Source organism: Crocuta crocuta, unplaced genomic scaffold (assembly GCF_008692635.1).
Source record: "Crocuta crocuta isolate KB4526 unplaced genomic scaffold, BGI_CrCroc_1.0 scaffold266, whole genome shotgun sequence".
Lineage (NCBI taxonomy): Eukaryota > Metazoa > Chordata > Mammalia > Carnivora > Hyaenidae > Crocuta > Crocuta crocuta.
In genome coordinates, this window is record NW_027531005.1 from 1,724,335 (window position 1) to 1,742,727 (window position 18,393).

Here is an 18,393-nt window from a genome sequence, read left to right on the forward strand (position 1 = left end):
CCCTATCACTTGATAACTATCAGATCTTACAATGCAAGTATTATTAGGAGTTTGAGTATTAGAGTAAACAGGGCAACTAAAGGGAATTGATTCTTAGCATATTAATGTCATTTGCCTCCATGGTGCAACTTAAGCATAATGATAAAAACTATATGAGGTAGAACTCCAAGTATCGTTAATAATCAGAGAAATACATGAAGTTTTTGTGTTTGTTTTTGTTTTTGTATCTCTAGGAAAAAGATAGGGAGTCAAAAGTCCAGTGGCCCAGCAAGGTAGTGATGAAGCCCCAAGGAAGATATGGATGGTATTTGGAGAACACCAGGAAGATCAATAACATTTCTGCCTCCCTATAAATATCTTAGCAAACTGAGCAAAATCTGCCTTGGTACATAGCTATGAATTGAAGTAGCTGTTTATTCATCCATTTATTCAACATTATGTACTGGTCTTTGGGGAAATAAAAGTAAGATGTAGTTTTTAATCTAGAGTTGCTCTTAATTTGGTGGGTTAAACAGACATAAGAACAAATACACATATAAAATAGTAATAATTAATATAACTAATTAATATCAATAATAATATAATAATTCACATGCATTTAAAGAGCCATGGGAGACTCAAGGTGGGAAGTCACTTTGACAGGGTGCCTTTTGGAAGGGGTTTTCCAGAGGATGAGAGTTCAGCTGGGCCTTCCAGCTGTGTAAAAGTTCACCAGTTATAGGAGTTTGGGGAGGGGAATGACAGTGGTGTAGAAGATCACAGAATCCCACTGAGTCTGAGGATCTTTGCTAACTTACATGCAAAACCACACAAGTAAGTGGCTGACAGCAGGGTTTTATTTTGATTGGGATAAAGCCATCATTTTAAATCTTTGGAATTGTCTCCTTAATTCACAACCAAGGGAAAGGGAAGATAAAATGGCTTTGCTTTTTTTTTTCCTCCCTAATCTGCAGCTGAGGTCATAAGCCCTCTGCAAGGGTGAAAGGCTCTAGGTAGAGTGGCAGGTAACCTTTTACAGCATTTTTCCTGTGCCTGAGTTTTGGAAGCCTAGAATGCCTGAAGGCCCGTCAGATCACATGAGATAGCTGAGTACGAAGTATGAAAATTCCTTTGGAACCCAGTATATGACCAGAATGAAACTTACAACCCCACATAAAGTAAAATAGAAGTGAATCCGATTTCCTGAATCATGCAGGCACCTCTACATAATAAACACGTCATGTGAACCAACGTGCTTTGCATGCGGCAACTGATCATACTTAATTTAATTTTCTCAGGCACCCTGAGGAGTGTTAGTTCTATCTGACAGATGAGAAGATCCAGATCTGCTCAGCTTTTATCCAGTGTGTCCCCTTTTATCCTTGATCTAAAAGGTATTTTTGTAGAGACGGAGGCAGTTATGTGGGCTGGGCACAGCATAATGCAGAGGAAAAAACACCAGCATTGGAATAAATGACACAATTTCCAGATTTGACCTGGCCACAGACTGTGTGCTCTTGGACATGTTAGCAAGTCTGGGTTCAATGACTGGATTTTCAAACTCTTTTCAGAGAATGTAGGAGAGAGAGTCTTAATTTCTGACCATATAACCCAATGGGATGCCAGAATACATCTCTCTTAGCAGTATTTTTGCACTCAGGCAGAGTTCCCATGGAAAACCAGCTCCTTTCTGTAGGGGACGCCTCCCCAGTTCAGCTCTATCACAGCTCCGACAAATGCCACAATGAGATAGAACTTATATTCATGCTCCTGTGATGTGAGACACTTAGAAATGAAAGCATTAGGAATTTCCATCCTGCCTCAGCCCTGAGTTTACAAAATTTCATTCTGTTTGCTTCATAACCCACGGAGCTTCTGTAGCAATGATACTCTCCCTGGGTAGCCAGCATATACTCTGAGGATGCTGGCTCAGAAAACAGACAGATATTTGGCTTTCATGGTTGGGTAGGAAGAATTATAGGCTCTTAAAAGGGGAGTAGCAGGAAGGAAGGACATCAGATATCAACTCTTTCTATATCGTAATTTTTGCCCAAGGCCCCTCAATGGTAGTTTCTCATCTTCTTCATCAAGGGAGGAGAAATGGTGGGTGAATATTAGGTCCCTCAAATGGGTCCCATTGAAAAAAATCAAGATTTATACAACAGTTGATTAGAGAAACAGAAGGACTGCTCAAGGAAGGAGTGGGCAGAGGTGTACATCTACTAGTGTTGCCAATCATGCCTGGGGGAAGATGCAGTGTAATTGTACCTGCTGAGGCTTTGTGTCTTTGAATCAGCACTATAACCCATCATCTCATCCTGCTTGGCTGTTTGTTCACTTCCTGCCAATTTATTTTCCCTGTTAGTCTCTTGAGATCCCCAGAAAGACCTGCCAACAGTGCAAAGTTTTCTGTGGGAATCAAAAATGGGTTGACTGCTGCTCTTCCAAGTAGGTAGAGTAGAGTGACTAGCTCCAGAAAGAAAGGACCTTTTCATGATCTCGTTGTTGGTGCCTGCTCTGGGAGTTAGCATAGCTTTCATTTGCAGAACGCCCCCTCCCTCTCCTTTTTGCAAAATTCCCACTGGACTACATGACCCAGGTTAGCCTTAGGTAAATAAAAAGCACATATTGAGCAATCTCCTGGCAACTTATCAGTTGGATTCCTAAATGGTACAGGAAAATGGAAGCTAGTGAAGATGTGATACGGGATAGTCCATGTCACCCACAATGGAAAATATGAACATTGGAAGAATTTCCTATTCTAAACAATGTGTAGTTTAAAATACATTCTCTGGAGACTCTCCTGAATGTACAGGCTTATGGCTGCTATTTATAGTGGCTGATGTGTACTTTACCAAGATTTTTATTCCAACAAAGGAACTGTATGTGATGTAGGGAGTTATTAAAATGGAAAATAAACTCTCACATTTTAACTTGGTCAGTTGGTACTAGTCTCAAATGCAATGTCAGATCTCACCAATCTAGACTAAATGGAAGAAAGGCCCATACAAATTATGGGGTATTTAAAAGGAATTTAGTTTTGAAAGTATGTTCAAAACTGGTGACTTCTGCCATGCTAAGAAAACATCGGAAACTTGTTTAACAATTGTATACCTAAGGGTGATTTTATAATTAGCAAATTAAGCTTTTAAAAGTAAGTGAATGTTTCCAAAGTTCTTTAAAAATTATATTCTTACAAAACTGCTGATGAACACTGCTTGCTAGGTAGCACACTAGTGAAAAGAACTGATTATATTTACAAAATATGCACATTATTCCTCTTTAATCTCATTCATGATGAATGAGAATCCACTTAGACTGCCACTACTACATCATTCCAACATGCTCATGTTGCCATTGCAGTGGTACTTTCTTGTAACGCTGCTAAGGACTTTGGGGAAAATGAAGGTCAAGAACTTCCCTAGAAGATTTCAAAGCAATAGATTTCCCTTGACTAAGAATTTAGAATAGTCTGTAAGGATTCCTGTCGACCACTCCCACCTGGCCAAATGAAGGCTACAAATGCAGATCTCTTATATCTGACTGGTCAGTGAAAAAACCAATGGGCAGAATCGATAGAGTCAACATCCATATTTGATAGCCTTTGTTACATTTTTATTTGATTTTGATGAAAATTCTTTATTTGTAGAGAATTCTTGATTTGTAATACTTCTCCAAGGTTCCCAACCTTAGACAGCAGAAGGACTCCTTTGGACCTGTGTGTTTAGAAAGGCACTCTCAGCCAACAATAGCCTCTCATTAACACTTTCAACAGAGTTTGGAGAGAATCTTTAGAATGCCTTGGATCACAAGGTCTGGAAAAACTATCACCTAATTCATATTATCTTACTTAGAATTTTATTTAAAAATAAATGAATTATTCAGGATACTAGTTACTTCTGTTGATGGAGAGGCAACGGGGTGGGATTGGAGAGGTCAGTTGAAAGTTTCAGTGGTATTGAAAATGTTCTAGATCTTGAAGCTCAGAGATAACTTTATAATATATGCATTACAAGGATTTACTACTTCTGTATGCCTTATATAATATTACTTTGCATGCATCAGTTCTTTCATAATTAAAATCATGAATTTAGAATAAAATGATTAAAAATTATTTTGTGAAAAATGGGTACATAATTTCTTTATATTATTGGTACAGTATTTATATGTGGTTGAGAGGCTTTTGGTTACTGCTCTAGTGGTACTGAGGCCATAATTATGTAATATGAAAAAAGAAATGACAATTCCACAAGGCAAAAGAAAACTATGTAAAATACATGATTAATTGAATATTAGATATATAACTTACTGAGTTAAAGACCAGTAGGGAAAATTAAAAAAGACTCTTAGAAATAAGGAGGTAGATTTTCTTTTCAGCATAGAGACTTCATATCCATAATTCTCCCATCACTTTCAAGGCAGGCTGCTAAAACAGATTTGCAACAGTCGAGATTAGACCAAATTGTCTAAAGACATAGGGACTGTGCGCAATTTCAGTGATTCTTGGGGATATGACCTGGAGAGGGCTTTCCTGATAGCTTCTTCCTTACCATGTCTTCGAGCCAGCCAAAATACAGTAACAACAGGTATCATTTACTGGGCACTAGTCAAATACTCATTTCTTTTCTTTCTTCCTTTTCCTCTCCCTTTCCCCCTTCCTTTCCTCCTTCCTTCCTCCCTCCCTCCCTTTCTTCCTTCCTTTCCTTTCTACCTACCTACGTACCTACCTACCTATCTACCTACATATCATCTATCTATCTGTGATCTATCCATCTAATCTACATGAAACCTTATGTGTGCTTTCTAATCTACTTGAAACCTTATGAACTGTTATGATAGGCATTTTCCTGATAAGAAAATGGGCGTAGCAAGGCTAAGGGTCATCCTTGGTAACCCTGCTGGGGTCCAAACTCAAGTCTGAAGCATCCTGTGCTCTGAAAGGCATCATATCTGTGTCCCCCTCCAGTCTGTCCCATCCTCTCAAAAGACAGTAGCGATAAAGATGAAACAGAAAATCTTTCACATATTTAGTGAGAAAAATCCTTTGATGAGTTTGAATTGATAAATGAAACTGGTAAGGATAAAGAAATGGTACATAATAACTTAGTATCATAATTAAGCTTTGTTTAAAGAAATCTTGCCAAGATAACATATGTCAAATAAAAGACTTCCAAAACTGATGGCAGATAGGGTTCAATTTGCACAATCACCAGGGTTTTTTCCCCCTTCATCACTTGGCAAAATTGGATTCCCAGTTCCTAATAATTGATTGTTTTCATTCTGCCTATCTACTTATCTTTCTTTGCTTTTCATTTTACTCCCCATGAAGTAATCTGAAAAAAAAAAAATCTCCTTTAGAAATATTATCAATAAATTGTTTTCAAATTAGAAAAATCATACTCTATGTATTCAATGTATATATTTCCCAGATGTATGCTCAATTGTCCTAATCAATAGCCGGGACATTGGTTACTGACAGCTCCATTTATTCAGGGAGATGAATAAATGCACTGTGCATGAAGGCTCTACCTCAGCTTAGCTGGGTGATCTTGAGGAGGTCAGCATCCCTAGACTTAAGTTTCTTCATATGTAAAATGAAGCTTTTAAAATTCATTAGATGAGGGATTCTTGGCCTGAGTTTCACGGGCCCCCAGGAGGTCTGTGGATGGAGGTCCATGACGCCACTGAAAGTAAGTGCCAAGTTTTGAGGGTGCATATGTGCATTTTTCTTGGAGGAGGGTCTATAGCTTTCATCAGAGACTCACAGTAGTGTGTGGTCCAAAAGTGAAAAAGTAACATTCCACTGCGGAAGATTATCTATAAGGTCAGTGACAGCCGTAAGCTTTTATGAGTGATGATGTGACTAAGTCCCTGTCCTAATTGTGAATATAGTCTGACTGAGAAAAATCCAAAGAAAAGTCAAGAGCAGTTATGCCAACAGCCTTTTTTGGCTTGAAGGGGAAAACTTGATCTTCTCTGTTTCTCTTTTTCTGTGAAATGGGAATAACACAGGAGAATTTTAGAAGGCAAACAAAACAATGACTGTGTCTACACATGTAAGCAATTTACCTGAATAAGCATAAAGAACAGTCCAATTAGGCCCAATAGCCTTATTTAGTCTGTTTCTTTGAATGCTTTTTCCCTCATCTTAGGGAGTTATTTTGGCATTGTGGAGATGATGAACTTTCAGCCAAGACAACCAGTTGAAACATGAAAGATTCCATTGATCAATCTGTTACAATAGAAAGGTTTGAGATTTGGGGCAGGCAGAACTGGACTGCACTCCTTAGCTATATGAAGTTGGACATGTTACTTAACCTTTCAGACCTGTAGATTCTTCCACTATAAAATAGGGATAAAAATATCCAGGTCTGCTACAGACTGAACATTTGCTGCCCTCATCGGCACTCAGGTGTTGAAGTCTAACACCCACTGTGATGGTATTGGGAGTTGGGGATTTGCAGAGGCGATTAGGTCATGAGGATGGCACTCTCATGAATGAGATAAGTGCCCTTTACAAAAGAGACCCCAGAGAACACACCTGCCCCTCCCACCATGTGAGGACATAGCAAGAAGGCAGCTGTCAATGAATCAGGAAGCAGAACCTCACAGATGTGGATTCTGCTGGTACATAGATCTTGGACTTCCCAGCCTCTGGAAATGCTTCTGTTGTTTACAGGCCACCCAATCTATGGTATTCTGGTATAGCAGCCTGAACAGACATAGTTTTGATAATTAAATTATATAAGGCCTATAAAGTATACCACATAACCTGGCCCTTGGTTGATGCTAAACAAATGATGGTTTCTTCTTTCTAGCACTAGATGAGAAATTTGGCTGATCCTCTTTCCCACCTGAGAACTATTTTTGCTGAACTGAACTTTTCAGGTAAAATTCTGAGTTATGTTTTACATATGTAATGCCTTAAATAAAAGACACCACTGATAAATTGGAAATGGCTAGAGTAGGTGATTTTTAAGGTATTTATTTATTTATTTATTTTTGAGAGAGAAAGAGAGAGAGAGAGAGAGAGAGAGAATCCCAAGCAGACACCACACTGTCAGTGCAGAGCCTGATGCGGGGCTTGAACTCATGAACCGTGAGATCATGACCTGAGCCAAGATAAGAGTTGGACACTTAACCAAGTGAGCCACCCAGGTGTTCCTAGATTTTCAATTTCTACTGAACGACTGTCATGTTGGGTAGATCCTAGACTCTTGCTGCTCCACTGGTCACCTTAAAGTGGGATACTTTGAGCAGCAAAGAACTGTTTGGTTAGTGGAAACTGGTCCAAGGATGCCATCTTTATCATTTATAATTTGACTATTTACAACTTAATAAAGGAATAAATCATGTCTATTTAGAATGAGAGAGAACAAGAGGGGGAGAATAAGAATATGCATATATATTTTGATTCTTCACGTGGCTGGACACAAATAAGTAAGGAAAGATTTCTTCGGTGAAAATTATCTATCTCATTTTGTCCAGGCCCTACATTCAAGTCGGGCTCATCCGAAACAATGTCAAATTAAATATAAAAACCTTGCAGAAGTAGTTTAAAATCTCTTCTAAGCAAATGACTTGAAAAGAGCCTTCTAACTTAAAGCAGAAATGTAGACACAAATCCTAACACTTGTTCTACTCCTTGGAATGACAGATTTTCTGAGGGAACTGAAGGAGAATTTTGAGCAAATTAGCTACTTTAATAATTTAGACGTTTCGAAAGGAATTTTTTATTTAACATCCTAATGAGAAATAACTGTCTGATTACAGAATAACCAAAAATTGCATTTTGAAGATTTTGATTTAAAATTTCAAGGTCACAATGCCAAGTGTTTAAATAAGAGTGTCTTTGTGTATGTGTGTTGTATAACCATTGATTGGCCACACTATTAACTCCTGTAAAAACGTTTTAGTGACAGAGTTCTGGGAGGGAGCTACTTAGATGTGGTGGATTTTTAAAAACTGTTTGTTTTTCTACCATAGTGAAAATATTTACTTTCAAATGTCTAATCATCAGCGTATTTCAGAGGCTCATAAAAATGTATGAACGATGACAACAGCAGGCGTGTTTTCATTCCTTTTATTTATGTCTATGAGCCTCGGAATCTGATAACGCCACTCAACAATAAGGGCCTTTCTTCTGATCAGAAAGAGAAACTCATGTTGGATGTGGACAGCATGAGCCGGGAATGTAATGAGTTCACGTCTTGAAAAGTGGGAGAGTGGCTTGTTGTGAGAACAAGCCCAGCGCTGGCAAAAGTGCATCTGACTGAAGATCTCCTCGTGGAGAGAACATCACTGTAGGTTTCTCAGCAGATACAACCCAAACTCAAAATCCTTTTGGCCACATGAAAAGGAAGAGCTCAGCCTGAATCAGTATTGATTCTTCTGACTGAGATAGCACAGTCCTTCCTCAGACCTTGTTACCAATCACATCCACTCAAAACTCTTCACTAAGTAACATTCCTGCTCTTTATCTTGCCTAAGGTTCTTGTAGCCCATGAGAAGTATAGAAAGAAAACCTTCATATTTTTTATTTTGTTTTATGGTAAATGTAAAGTATGTCTTCATTTCTTTGTGTGTTATAAAGAATCAAATTAGAAAACTATAGTCATAATGAATAGTGATGTTTATTGAGTAACACTCAATAGACAGAGATAATAATTCAATAAATGATTATGTAATAAACCCCAGATGATTAGTACTATGTTAATACTTTCATGTAGTATCCCTTTGTTTCCCCATAAAAGCTCTATGAGGTGAATACTGTTATTATCCCCATTTAATAGAAAACAAGGTTAGAAATATTGAATAATTTTCAAAGTCATGTAGCTAATAAGTGGCAGACCTGGGATTTGACAGCACAGCCAATGCCCTTGACTGCTAAGCAATACTGTCTCTCACTGTCGGTATCTTCTTATGTTTCTTTACTTATGTAGAACATACATGTTCTATTCAGACAGACATACCTACTGCTGGTGCTGTGACCAGTCCATCTTTGCCAGATACATGTAAAAGGCCTAGCATATTTTTCTACTTCTACTTTCTACTTGAATAGGAAGAGAACAGGATTTGACCCTTGTGAAAATATTTCCTCTTCCCCTACATTTTCTCTCATGAAATGTATGTATTCCCTGATGATACAAAAGCACCTGCATAAATAATCCAGTGTAAAATGGATTAGTACACAGATGGGAGGTGAAATGGAGACAAAGGAATCAAGTGTTAATGAAGATACATTTAGACCAGGGGAAAATGTATTAAGATGCTCTCAGAAATAGATAAAGGCAGAGAAATACTGAAGTAAAAGATACAGAAAGCGAAGTAGAATAGACCCACTCATATTTTATTCTCATAATATAGGTGAAGAATAATAAAGAGCAAAATGAAGTATTTGTTCAAATAGGTAACTGATTTAAAAATACAGTTTAATTTGAGATGTGTACAAGTAGTATCTTTCACTTAGAAACAATGCCTTTAGAATTTTCACTGGTTACTTGCTCAATTTTATTCTATTGGAATTTGTTCTCTCCTTTTTGGTCAAGATTGCTCTCAAGTTACTAATCCACCTGGGACATGAGCTTTGTGATTGTTGGGGCACTTCCAGGACTGCCCTATGATTCAGTATAGTATCTTGCACTTTATAGACAGTCGATACATTTTTTTTGATGACCAAATGAAGTATCTCCTTTTACCAAACCTAAAGACCGCATCGTAAGGACTCAAGAGTGACAGCCAAATGAAGGACAAGCACAAGGTGAATAACAGAAAAATGCACAGGCTGAGGGCAGGAAAAGAAGGGAAAGAAGTTTTTGATGAACTAGGGTCACAGTCTAGGTTATGGTTATGAGAAGCCAGATGATTTGAAATGGACTCTGTTAGAAGCTGCAGAATGAGGGAGGGAGGTAAACGACAGTCTCGGGGCAGCTGTGATACAATGAGTACGTGCCAGTCCCCAAACCCTTGAAAGCCAGCATGGCACAAGGGTTAGCTTTTAAAATAATCTTTTAAATTTATTCTGACGAATGAAATGTGGAAGAATCTGGCTTGTTTTAATTTGTGGTTATAACATCTGGTGAGAGTACGAGTTGTAAGTTATTTGTCACTGCAAAGTAGAACTGCACCTGCTAGTCAAGCTCAATAACAACGAATTGAAATAACAGGGTATTTTTTATTCGGAAAGCCTCTGTGTGTAAGAAGTGGATATCAACAAAACTTTCTCTTCTCTCTGTTGTCCCTTCCACCACACTGGCTGCAGGGGTATGCAGTAAGTAAGTATCAGCGAATATCAGTGTACACATTATACTTAAAGATATAAATATGTAGTTTCTTGATCATCACTTGGTTTTGTACAGGTTGAAAAGTATTAAACACACTTTTCCCAACTCTGTCATTCTGTTGGTCTATCCTCAGGGCCCAAAATAGGGCTTGGAACAGAGTAGATGCCCAATTAAAATTTGTTAAAGGTGTGAATGAATGAATCTGTAGCTCTGAGCCTTGGGGCCACTCTATTTTTGCTAATTTACTTCACCGGCACTCCTGATTTGGATTGAGTTTTTTCTTTTAGTTCCCTAAATCCAAAGGAAAGTTAGGTCTTCTCCAGTCTGTCCCCAGGTTTTATGGGTAAGGCCACAGAATCATATTTACATTTCCAAAATGGAAAATGTCTTATTGTTTTACATAAATATATGACTATTATAAAAATGTTAAGACAATTCCAAAGACAAAAGAAAGTAAAAACAACCACTAATTCCCCAGAGAAAACACTGACTCCAGCTACAGATGAGGAAGCCAACGTCTAAAGACAAAGGAAGAGGGATTTGCCCAGGGTCTTCTATATCCTTTATCTTCAGATCAAAATCACAGGTTTAGATGGCGCTTGATTTCTGGTTCTGGCCATCTGTTTCCTGTACACACCCTGAATTTTACCATCAAAGTTGGCTGGACCATAAAACCTGACCTTCCCTTTCCCATAAATGATCATATTTTACAAAATCCTAAAGAGTGAGCATGGACTTACTTAACACACCCCAGAATAACAGAACTAGAAGGTTCATCTTGAAACATTAAAAGGTAACAGTCTGAATTTAAGGAGGTCCTTGAGTACTTTTCAAAAAAAGAAAGAAAGAAAGAAAGAAAGAAAGAAAGAAAGAAAGAAAGAAAGAAAGAAAGAAAGAAAGGAAGAAAGGAAGGAAGAAAGGAAGAAAGAAAGAAAAGAAAGGAAGAAAAGGAAATCAGATAGAACATAATATCCTAAAAAAAGTAACACTGACAGAAATGTAAATTTAAAAGAGTAGGATAAATCTGTGTAAATTCATTGTACAGTGTTAAGGGTACCTAACTAAGCTTCACTGAGTACTTTATGATTTAATGTCAAGTATGATTTATTTTAAAGGAAGACATATTCTTCCACACAAAACAGAAAACTGGAAGGAATGAACCATGGAGGCTGTGTCAATGTTCTTAAGCAAAATTCTGGTTGTAAAGAAAGACTTTATTCACTGTAATTACAGTATGGCTCTAGCCACAGCAATTCAGTAGCTCTGTTCCCTTCACATTGATTCCCCACCTCCTTATTCACCTGGAAAGCAAAGACATTGCAGATACTGATTTAGCCTGATGCTCAATTAACTGTCCTCATTCCTGAGTTCCTCTAGCCCCATACTCTGGCTTGGTCTGTTTTGTGACCTTGCTATACTTTTTTTTTGTTTCCTAGCATGACGTGAGGGACTTAAAGGCAGAAGCTATGTCTATTTGTATCTCACCGTTGCTTGCCCTGTCCCTAGCACAGACCCTTAAATTTGGCTGGTGCTTTAATAAATATTTGTCAGGTAAAGATATCTCATTGACTTGCAGTTGAACCTGAGGCTATATAACACATCACTAGAAAGAGGAGGAAGTATATCCCACTGGGCCTGGACACTGCCTGGAAGGTTGTAATGTCCACTCCACAGGGATGCTCTCTCTCATTCTCCCCATTTCCCTGAAGTTTTTGTCTCCTCCGATGGTTTCTATTATGTCTTCATGACCTTACACTTGGTTTCTTTACACTATCACAACCGTCCACCTTCAGCTTTTATATTACCAGCTCTATACTGAGTGTGCCCAAACTTATTCTCTAATAATAATTTCTTTCCCTTTCTGAAGAAAGAACATTTCTATCTCCAAATACCTAGAGGGAATCTCCATTTGATGTGGTTTCTACCTGAAATTAAATACCCACTCCCCACCATGTATACCCAAGAATGAAAGAAGTTTCCCCATTTTAGAACACTGCAGGAGATTCCCAGCTCTGCAGACTTAAGTTCTTTGGAATTATCTTTGAGTTTCTCCCACTCCTGAAAGGTCTGCTTATTTTCCCTCTAGAAAGACTTTCACATTTGATCCTCATTTCCATATTTGCTGCCCCAATTCAGGGCTTCATTACCATATGTTCAATACTAACTCTTCCCACACTCCAGTGCATTGTAGATCCCTTTCTCCAATGTATCTCTTCATATACAGCATCCCCTGATAAGTCTTTATTGCCCTGCATGGGAAATAGGAACACCCAAGATGTGCACATCCAGCTCATTCCTCATTAAGCAATCAATACGTCTCTTACACCAGGATTCTTATTTCCACCTCTGGGCTTTTCCTGTTGTCATTCTCTCACCAAGATGGCTCTCCATTTGCTCTCCATACTATTACGGCATCCTTCATGGACTACTACTTCCAAGGAGCTTTTTCAGACTAGTTTCATCACAGGATGATGACTGCCTTTCCTTGGCATTGATGGTTAGTTCTGGCTATCTGGCTACACATTGCTGTTTCTTACTTGCTTAGCCAATGATCATGGTTAAGAAACAAAAACAACAATGACTACTACCATTTATGGAAGTCTGCTATGTGCCAGGTACCAAGTAGGCCATTTGTGAAGTTCAATAATCTCCACAACAACCACACAAGTTCTGCAGACATTATACCTACTTTACAAATAAGACAACTGTGGCTTAGAGGGAAGTCACTTGCTCATGGCTACACAGCTCATTAGTGGCTAAAAGCAGGGAATTGAATGCACGGAGCCCAGGTACCATTCATGGTGCCATATATATAGACACAGACATTCCATCAATGACAGCCTACTCTGACCAAGTTGATCAAAAGCAGTAATTTTACCTTCTTTTGTGTTCTCCACATGCATACATAGAGCCTATGACCCCCAATACTTTTGTTATAGGTGTAACTTTCCCATCTTCTACTGCAGGATCACTAAGGGATCACCTCATCACCATCTTTTCATCTCTGCATTGGAATTTGTGCAAGGCAAAATTGATTTAACTGTAAGAACATTTAACACTTTTCTTCCTGTCAATGCCTACTCCATCTGATTTAAGCCACATTAAATGCCACTGTCCTTTGCTCTGAGGTCTAAAATTTTACAATATCCATTTATGCCCCATGCTCCCTATGCCCCAACCTGCCCTTAAAGTCACCACGACAGAGGCCTCACACAACATGACAGCTTCCAACTAGACTCAGAATCTCCACAGTAACAAACTCCATTAACTATTAACCTATAACACATGGATTACTGGATTTGGCTACTTTTCTAATAAGAATAAAAATCTGTAACAAGATCCACCTGGGACTTAGCTTTGTATTTTTAAGTCTAAAGCCCCCATTTCCTAGTTGGTTGCAATTGTCAGCATTTGTCATTTTTCCTGTCCTTTCAATATTATAACTGCTTTTTAAAACTTTTATCCACACATTGCCTTTGTCATTTAAAAATTCCACCAAGAAAGGCTCTGAATAATGTGACTAGTTGATTCTCTTAGAATCTCTTTCCCTTGATGTTGGTGTTATTTTTTTTATGCATAATTGAGAGTCATAACAGGAAAATTTTCCATCACAACTTTCGCAAAAGGTTTAGTGTGCAGTATATTTGGCTCTTCAGCGGGATAATCTTTAAAGCCTGAAACCAGCATTGTAAGTAACAGAATATAAGTACTGTTCAACCTAGATCCTTACCTTTCTGCTTCGAGCCGCATCTCTTCCCGCTTTTGCCTCCTGAGTTCTCTGCGACGTTCAAAATCATCCATGGTGTGGCTTCAGGTCTAGGGAGACCAGAGAATCTGGACCTAACAGAGAGGAGGTAGGCCGATATCAAAGATGAATCAAAGTATCATTTCCCATGAAACATGTTAGCCTTTTNCCCCTCTATTTTTCATACTCTCCTTTCTTCTTCACTCTTAAGAAAAACACCTTAGAAGGCTGGCAAGGTAGCCTGTGACCAATTTCTGACTCCTGAACTGAGTCTTTCATGCACTAAATTCAGTCTCATTCATGAAACTATTAGAGACAAATAAGTAAGATCCCAGGATTACAGTTTAAAAAAATGAAAATAAAAACCTCAGGAGACAGGGATTCTGAAGATTTGAAATATTGGTGGGATCACTTCACGGCTGCTGAATGATTTTGTTGTTTATAACTTGCTGAGCCCCAGACAAAAGTTATGAAAAAGTGAACAAAGAGAGAGAAAAAGAGAAAAAAAGAAAAGTGGCCCCAAAAGGAATATGTAGGAATCAAGAGAAAAGTAAAAGTAAAAAAGAGATAAAAGAAATAAAATAATACAAGCATCAAGGCATAATTTGCATGTTCTGAAAGAATATTAATATCAGGATGATTAAAAAAAAACACACAGCAATAATACCATGAATAAGCATAAGTCAGCAACATTTCTAAAAGCAGTTACATATGATTGAGCTGTTTTCAGAGCTCATAAGTCCCGGCTCTTTGTAACACAACCATTTTATCCTTTCCTACCTCCTCCGTGATGGTTTGGGTCCCAGAAAGATCTTCCCTTTCCAGCTCTTCAGCTGAGGAGCCCGCTTCCCTTGCACTTCTGTGCCATGAAGCCAAGGATTCCAGAATTCCCCTGCAGCCCCCAAACCCAAAATGACTACCAGAAAAGGGGAAGCGGGCTCTTTTTGTCTTTGCTTTGTTTACAGAGCTGTCAGTGGTTAGTTAAACTCGGCCTGGAATCTGGCATTTAAGGCCTGCTTGAAGATTGTTTCCTGTGTGGAGCGGGAGGCCTCCACTTCCTCTGCAATCCTAGACTCTCCGCTGCACTCAGATCACAAAAAATATTTTCCAGCCCTTTCTGTGCATGTGAGACAAGCAGTTTGCCCTGCGTAGGAAAATAAGGAGCCGTGCAAAGCCTAAAGCCATCACCTAATGGCATCTTTGTTTGTGGGGCCAAGAAGCAAAACTGAGATTTTGAAGCCAAGTTCAGAAACCTCAAATAAGTTGTCAGATTTTTTTTTTATTTTCAAGCATATCCCCCTTAAAAAACACAAAAACAAAAATAAAGTCTCTGTCAACAAAAACAAAACTACACAATGTTTGCATTTCCCCCCTTTTTATCCCTTAGGGTATTACTTATACTGCATATAAATCTTTTAGAAACTCCAATTTTGGTGTTTATTGGGAGTTAAAAAATTTTAAGGTGTTTTTCTATCTTACTCTTACCAAAAGCACTTTCTAAGTACTTTGCTAGTTATGAAGAAAAAAATCCATTTTCCTTTACTCTTTCATCAATCACAAGTTTCTGTACGTTTTCTGTCTTGATCTTTCCATAGTTATCAGAATGAAAAAAAAAGTGATTTGAACACCACTGAGAGGTCATCTGGGGCTTTTCCACTCGGAGGTGGGCTCCTATTCTGAGGACCACGCGGGGTGAGCACAGCCCTGTGGCCGGTGGGATCAAACTTTGGTTACCCAGATGCTAGTGCAGTGAGACAGTAAACTCTTCTCATCCCTTTCTTCAGTATAGGCTTCTGTTGTGTATGAACCACTTTGCAAATAACTACAGCAGCAGCAGACAGAACTGGGAGAAGGAAGTATGTCTGTAAGTAAACAATTTCACTTTCCTTAATTTATCCAAGTAGCTTGAAAAGCATCCTCTAAAGCCTCAGCTCCAAGCTACGCTGTCATGCTGGCTGTGTTTTAGTAACAGCGGGCTGAGTTCCTTAGCCTACACCTCTGGTGGAGGTGCTAATAAGCAGCGATGTAAATATCCCCAAGCAGGCTGCAGAGGCACCCGGTGGGCAGAGCCTAAGATGTCTGGAACATTCACAGGCAAGTGGACCAGACTGAGAGCATGCGGTCGCTTTGGCTGACCATTCTTCCTGGCTCTCTCTCCACGTAAATTCTTTTTCTGCTACCCATTCTCTCCACCTACTCCTCACCTTTTATTACTTACTTGGGCCCTTATTTTCTTTCCCGACCACAGAAAAGCCCATCTATCCACTTACTTACTCATTTGAATGAGTTTGTGGAGAGTGTATCTGAGGGAGAGGAGAATGCACATCTGTGTGCCGTGTGGTAGGACCCTCTCCTGGGAGTGTATGAGGCTGCGCAGGGGAAGGAAGGTGTGTATGTTTATGGAAATGGTCCTCAGGTGGCCTCCCACCAGGATGGGGCTGAAATCCTCCTCAGTCGTCACAGTCTTGTGCCACAGGGCTCCTCTGAACTCTGCCCCTGTCCTATTATGGGGAGCCACGTCTGGGTGGGACTGTAAGGGGTGCAGCAGCTTTCATGTTCCCAGCTCCTAATCTCTCCTTTCCTCCCCTCCCCCAAATCAATGTTGAAACCTTTCCAGCAACATCAGTTAGGAAACAAACTCTCAACCAGTGAAGTGATGAAATGTCAAGGCAAAGAGATTCTAGAAACCATGGAGCTCTACAGGGTCCCAAAAGGAGGTTAGTCTGAAAAAATGTAGGTTAAGGGAGGTATGTACCTATGAAAGTGACAGATGGGTTCTTGAAAGCTTTATGAAGAATCTCAACTTTGGTATTGTGGGGCGGGGGGATGGTCATGGTCATGCTATGGAAAGAATTCTGACATGACTTCTGTGTGAACGGGGAAAGCACTTTACAAAGGCAGATGAATCATCACCTACTGACACATCTGTCTTTTCAATATGGGCTCCCAAATCCAAGATTTTCATAAAACACGGCATATCTATGCTGGTATAATTAAGTAATAAGTCAGTGTTACAGATTCCTAATTAGTTACCATGTAGCCCTTCCTTTTTGATAATGACACCATGAAATCCAGTGAAGGGCAGGAGATATGTGCAATATGAGTAGATAGCTTTCTAATCTGCTCCTCAGTTATTAGGGGGAGAAGCCACAGAGAAAGCTAAGTCCTACCTCCCCACGAATCAGCACAGAATGAACAGTGAAGGGGTGTGGAAAGTCCTTGGCATCTTCTGGTAATGCTGCTACTGGTCTTGGAACATGTCAAGAATAAAATCTATTGTGTCAGGGACACTGGATAAGTTAATGCAGCTTCCAAAAGTACCTAACATTTATCAAATATGTACTAAGTGTTGGGTTATTTTTCTCTTACTGTTTCTTTTTTAAATCAATGGCTGTCATCTTTGCAGAGCAGTTTCAAGTTTAAAGACAAAATGAATAGAAAGGGCAGAGTTCCCAGATATTCCCTTTCTTCCATCCCTGCCCAGTTTCTTCTCCGTTTGTACGGAGTTGTGTACTCATCCTGCAAAAACCGTATTGAAGACCTGACCCCTCAGAATGTGACCTCCTTATTTGGAAATAGCGCCTTTGTATCTGTAGTCAAGTCAAGCTGAGGTTGTTAGAGAGGGCCCTAATCTAAGATGGCTGGTGCTCCCATACAAAGGGGAAATCTGGACATAGGAACAGACACACACAAGTAGAAGATAATGTGGAGTCACAGGGAGAAAGCGGTAAGAAGGTGGAGGCCAAGGAATACCTAAGGCTACCAGAGCTGGGAGAGAGAGACTGAACAGATCTTTCCTTCAGGGTCTTCAGAGGAAGCTCTTCTGACACCTTCATTTTGGACTGCTAGCTTCCAGAACTGTGAGACAATGTTTCTGTGGTTCTAAGCCCCTCAGTTTGTGGTACTAATGCAGCCTAATGAACATCTTGCAGTGGTGGGGTACATTTGTTACAACTGACAAACCAATACATTATTATTAACTACAGTCCGCAGATTACATTAAGTTTCACACTTGTGTTGTGCACTCTGAGCTTTGCCAGGTGCATAGTATCACGTGTCAACCTTATAGTATCAGAATAGTTTCCCTGCCCTAAACAATCCCTATACTCCATCTCTTCACCCTTCTCTCCCTCCCTCCCTCTCCTACTCCATTGGCGACCACTGAACCTTTTACTATTTCTGCAATAACTTTGCCTTTTCAAAAATGTCATATAGTTGAAATAATACAGTATATAGCCTTTTTAGATGGGTTTCTTTCACTCAGCAATACGCATTTAAGTATCCTCCATGTCTTTTTGTGGCTTGATAGCTCTGCTGGGCTATTTAAAAATATGTTAAATTTGGGGGGCGCCTGGGTGGCTTAGTCGGTTAAGCGTCCGACTTTCG

The 18,393-nt window shown here is 39.3% G+C and overlaps 1 protein-coding gene across 3 annotated transcripts in view; it reads right to left on the reverse strand.

Annotated features, from left to right (window-relative positions):
• CALD1 (caldesmon 1) overlaps nt 1-18,393 on the reverse strand; it is a 183,591-nt gene that overhangs the window by 83,182 nt on the left and 82,016 nt on the right. For all 3 annotated transcript variants that reach the window (XM_077770705.1, XM_077770702.1, XM_077770704.1), the window contains one exon: nt 13,993-14,102. In XM_077770705.1, coding sequence (XP_077626831.1) covers nt 13,993-14,063 — 71 coding nt within the window. In that variant the 5' untranslated portion in view covers nt 14,064-14,102. The remainder of the gene's footprint in view (nt 1-13,992; nt 14,103-18,393) is intronic.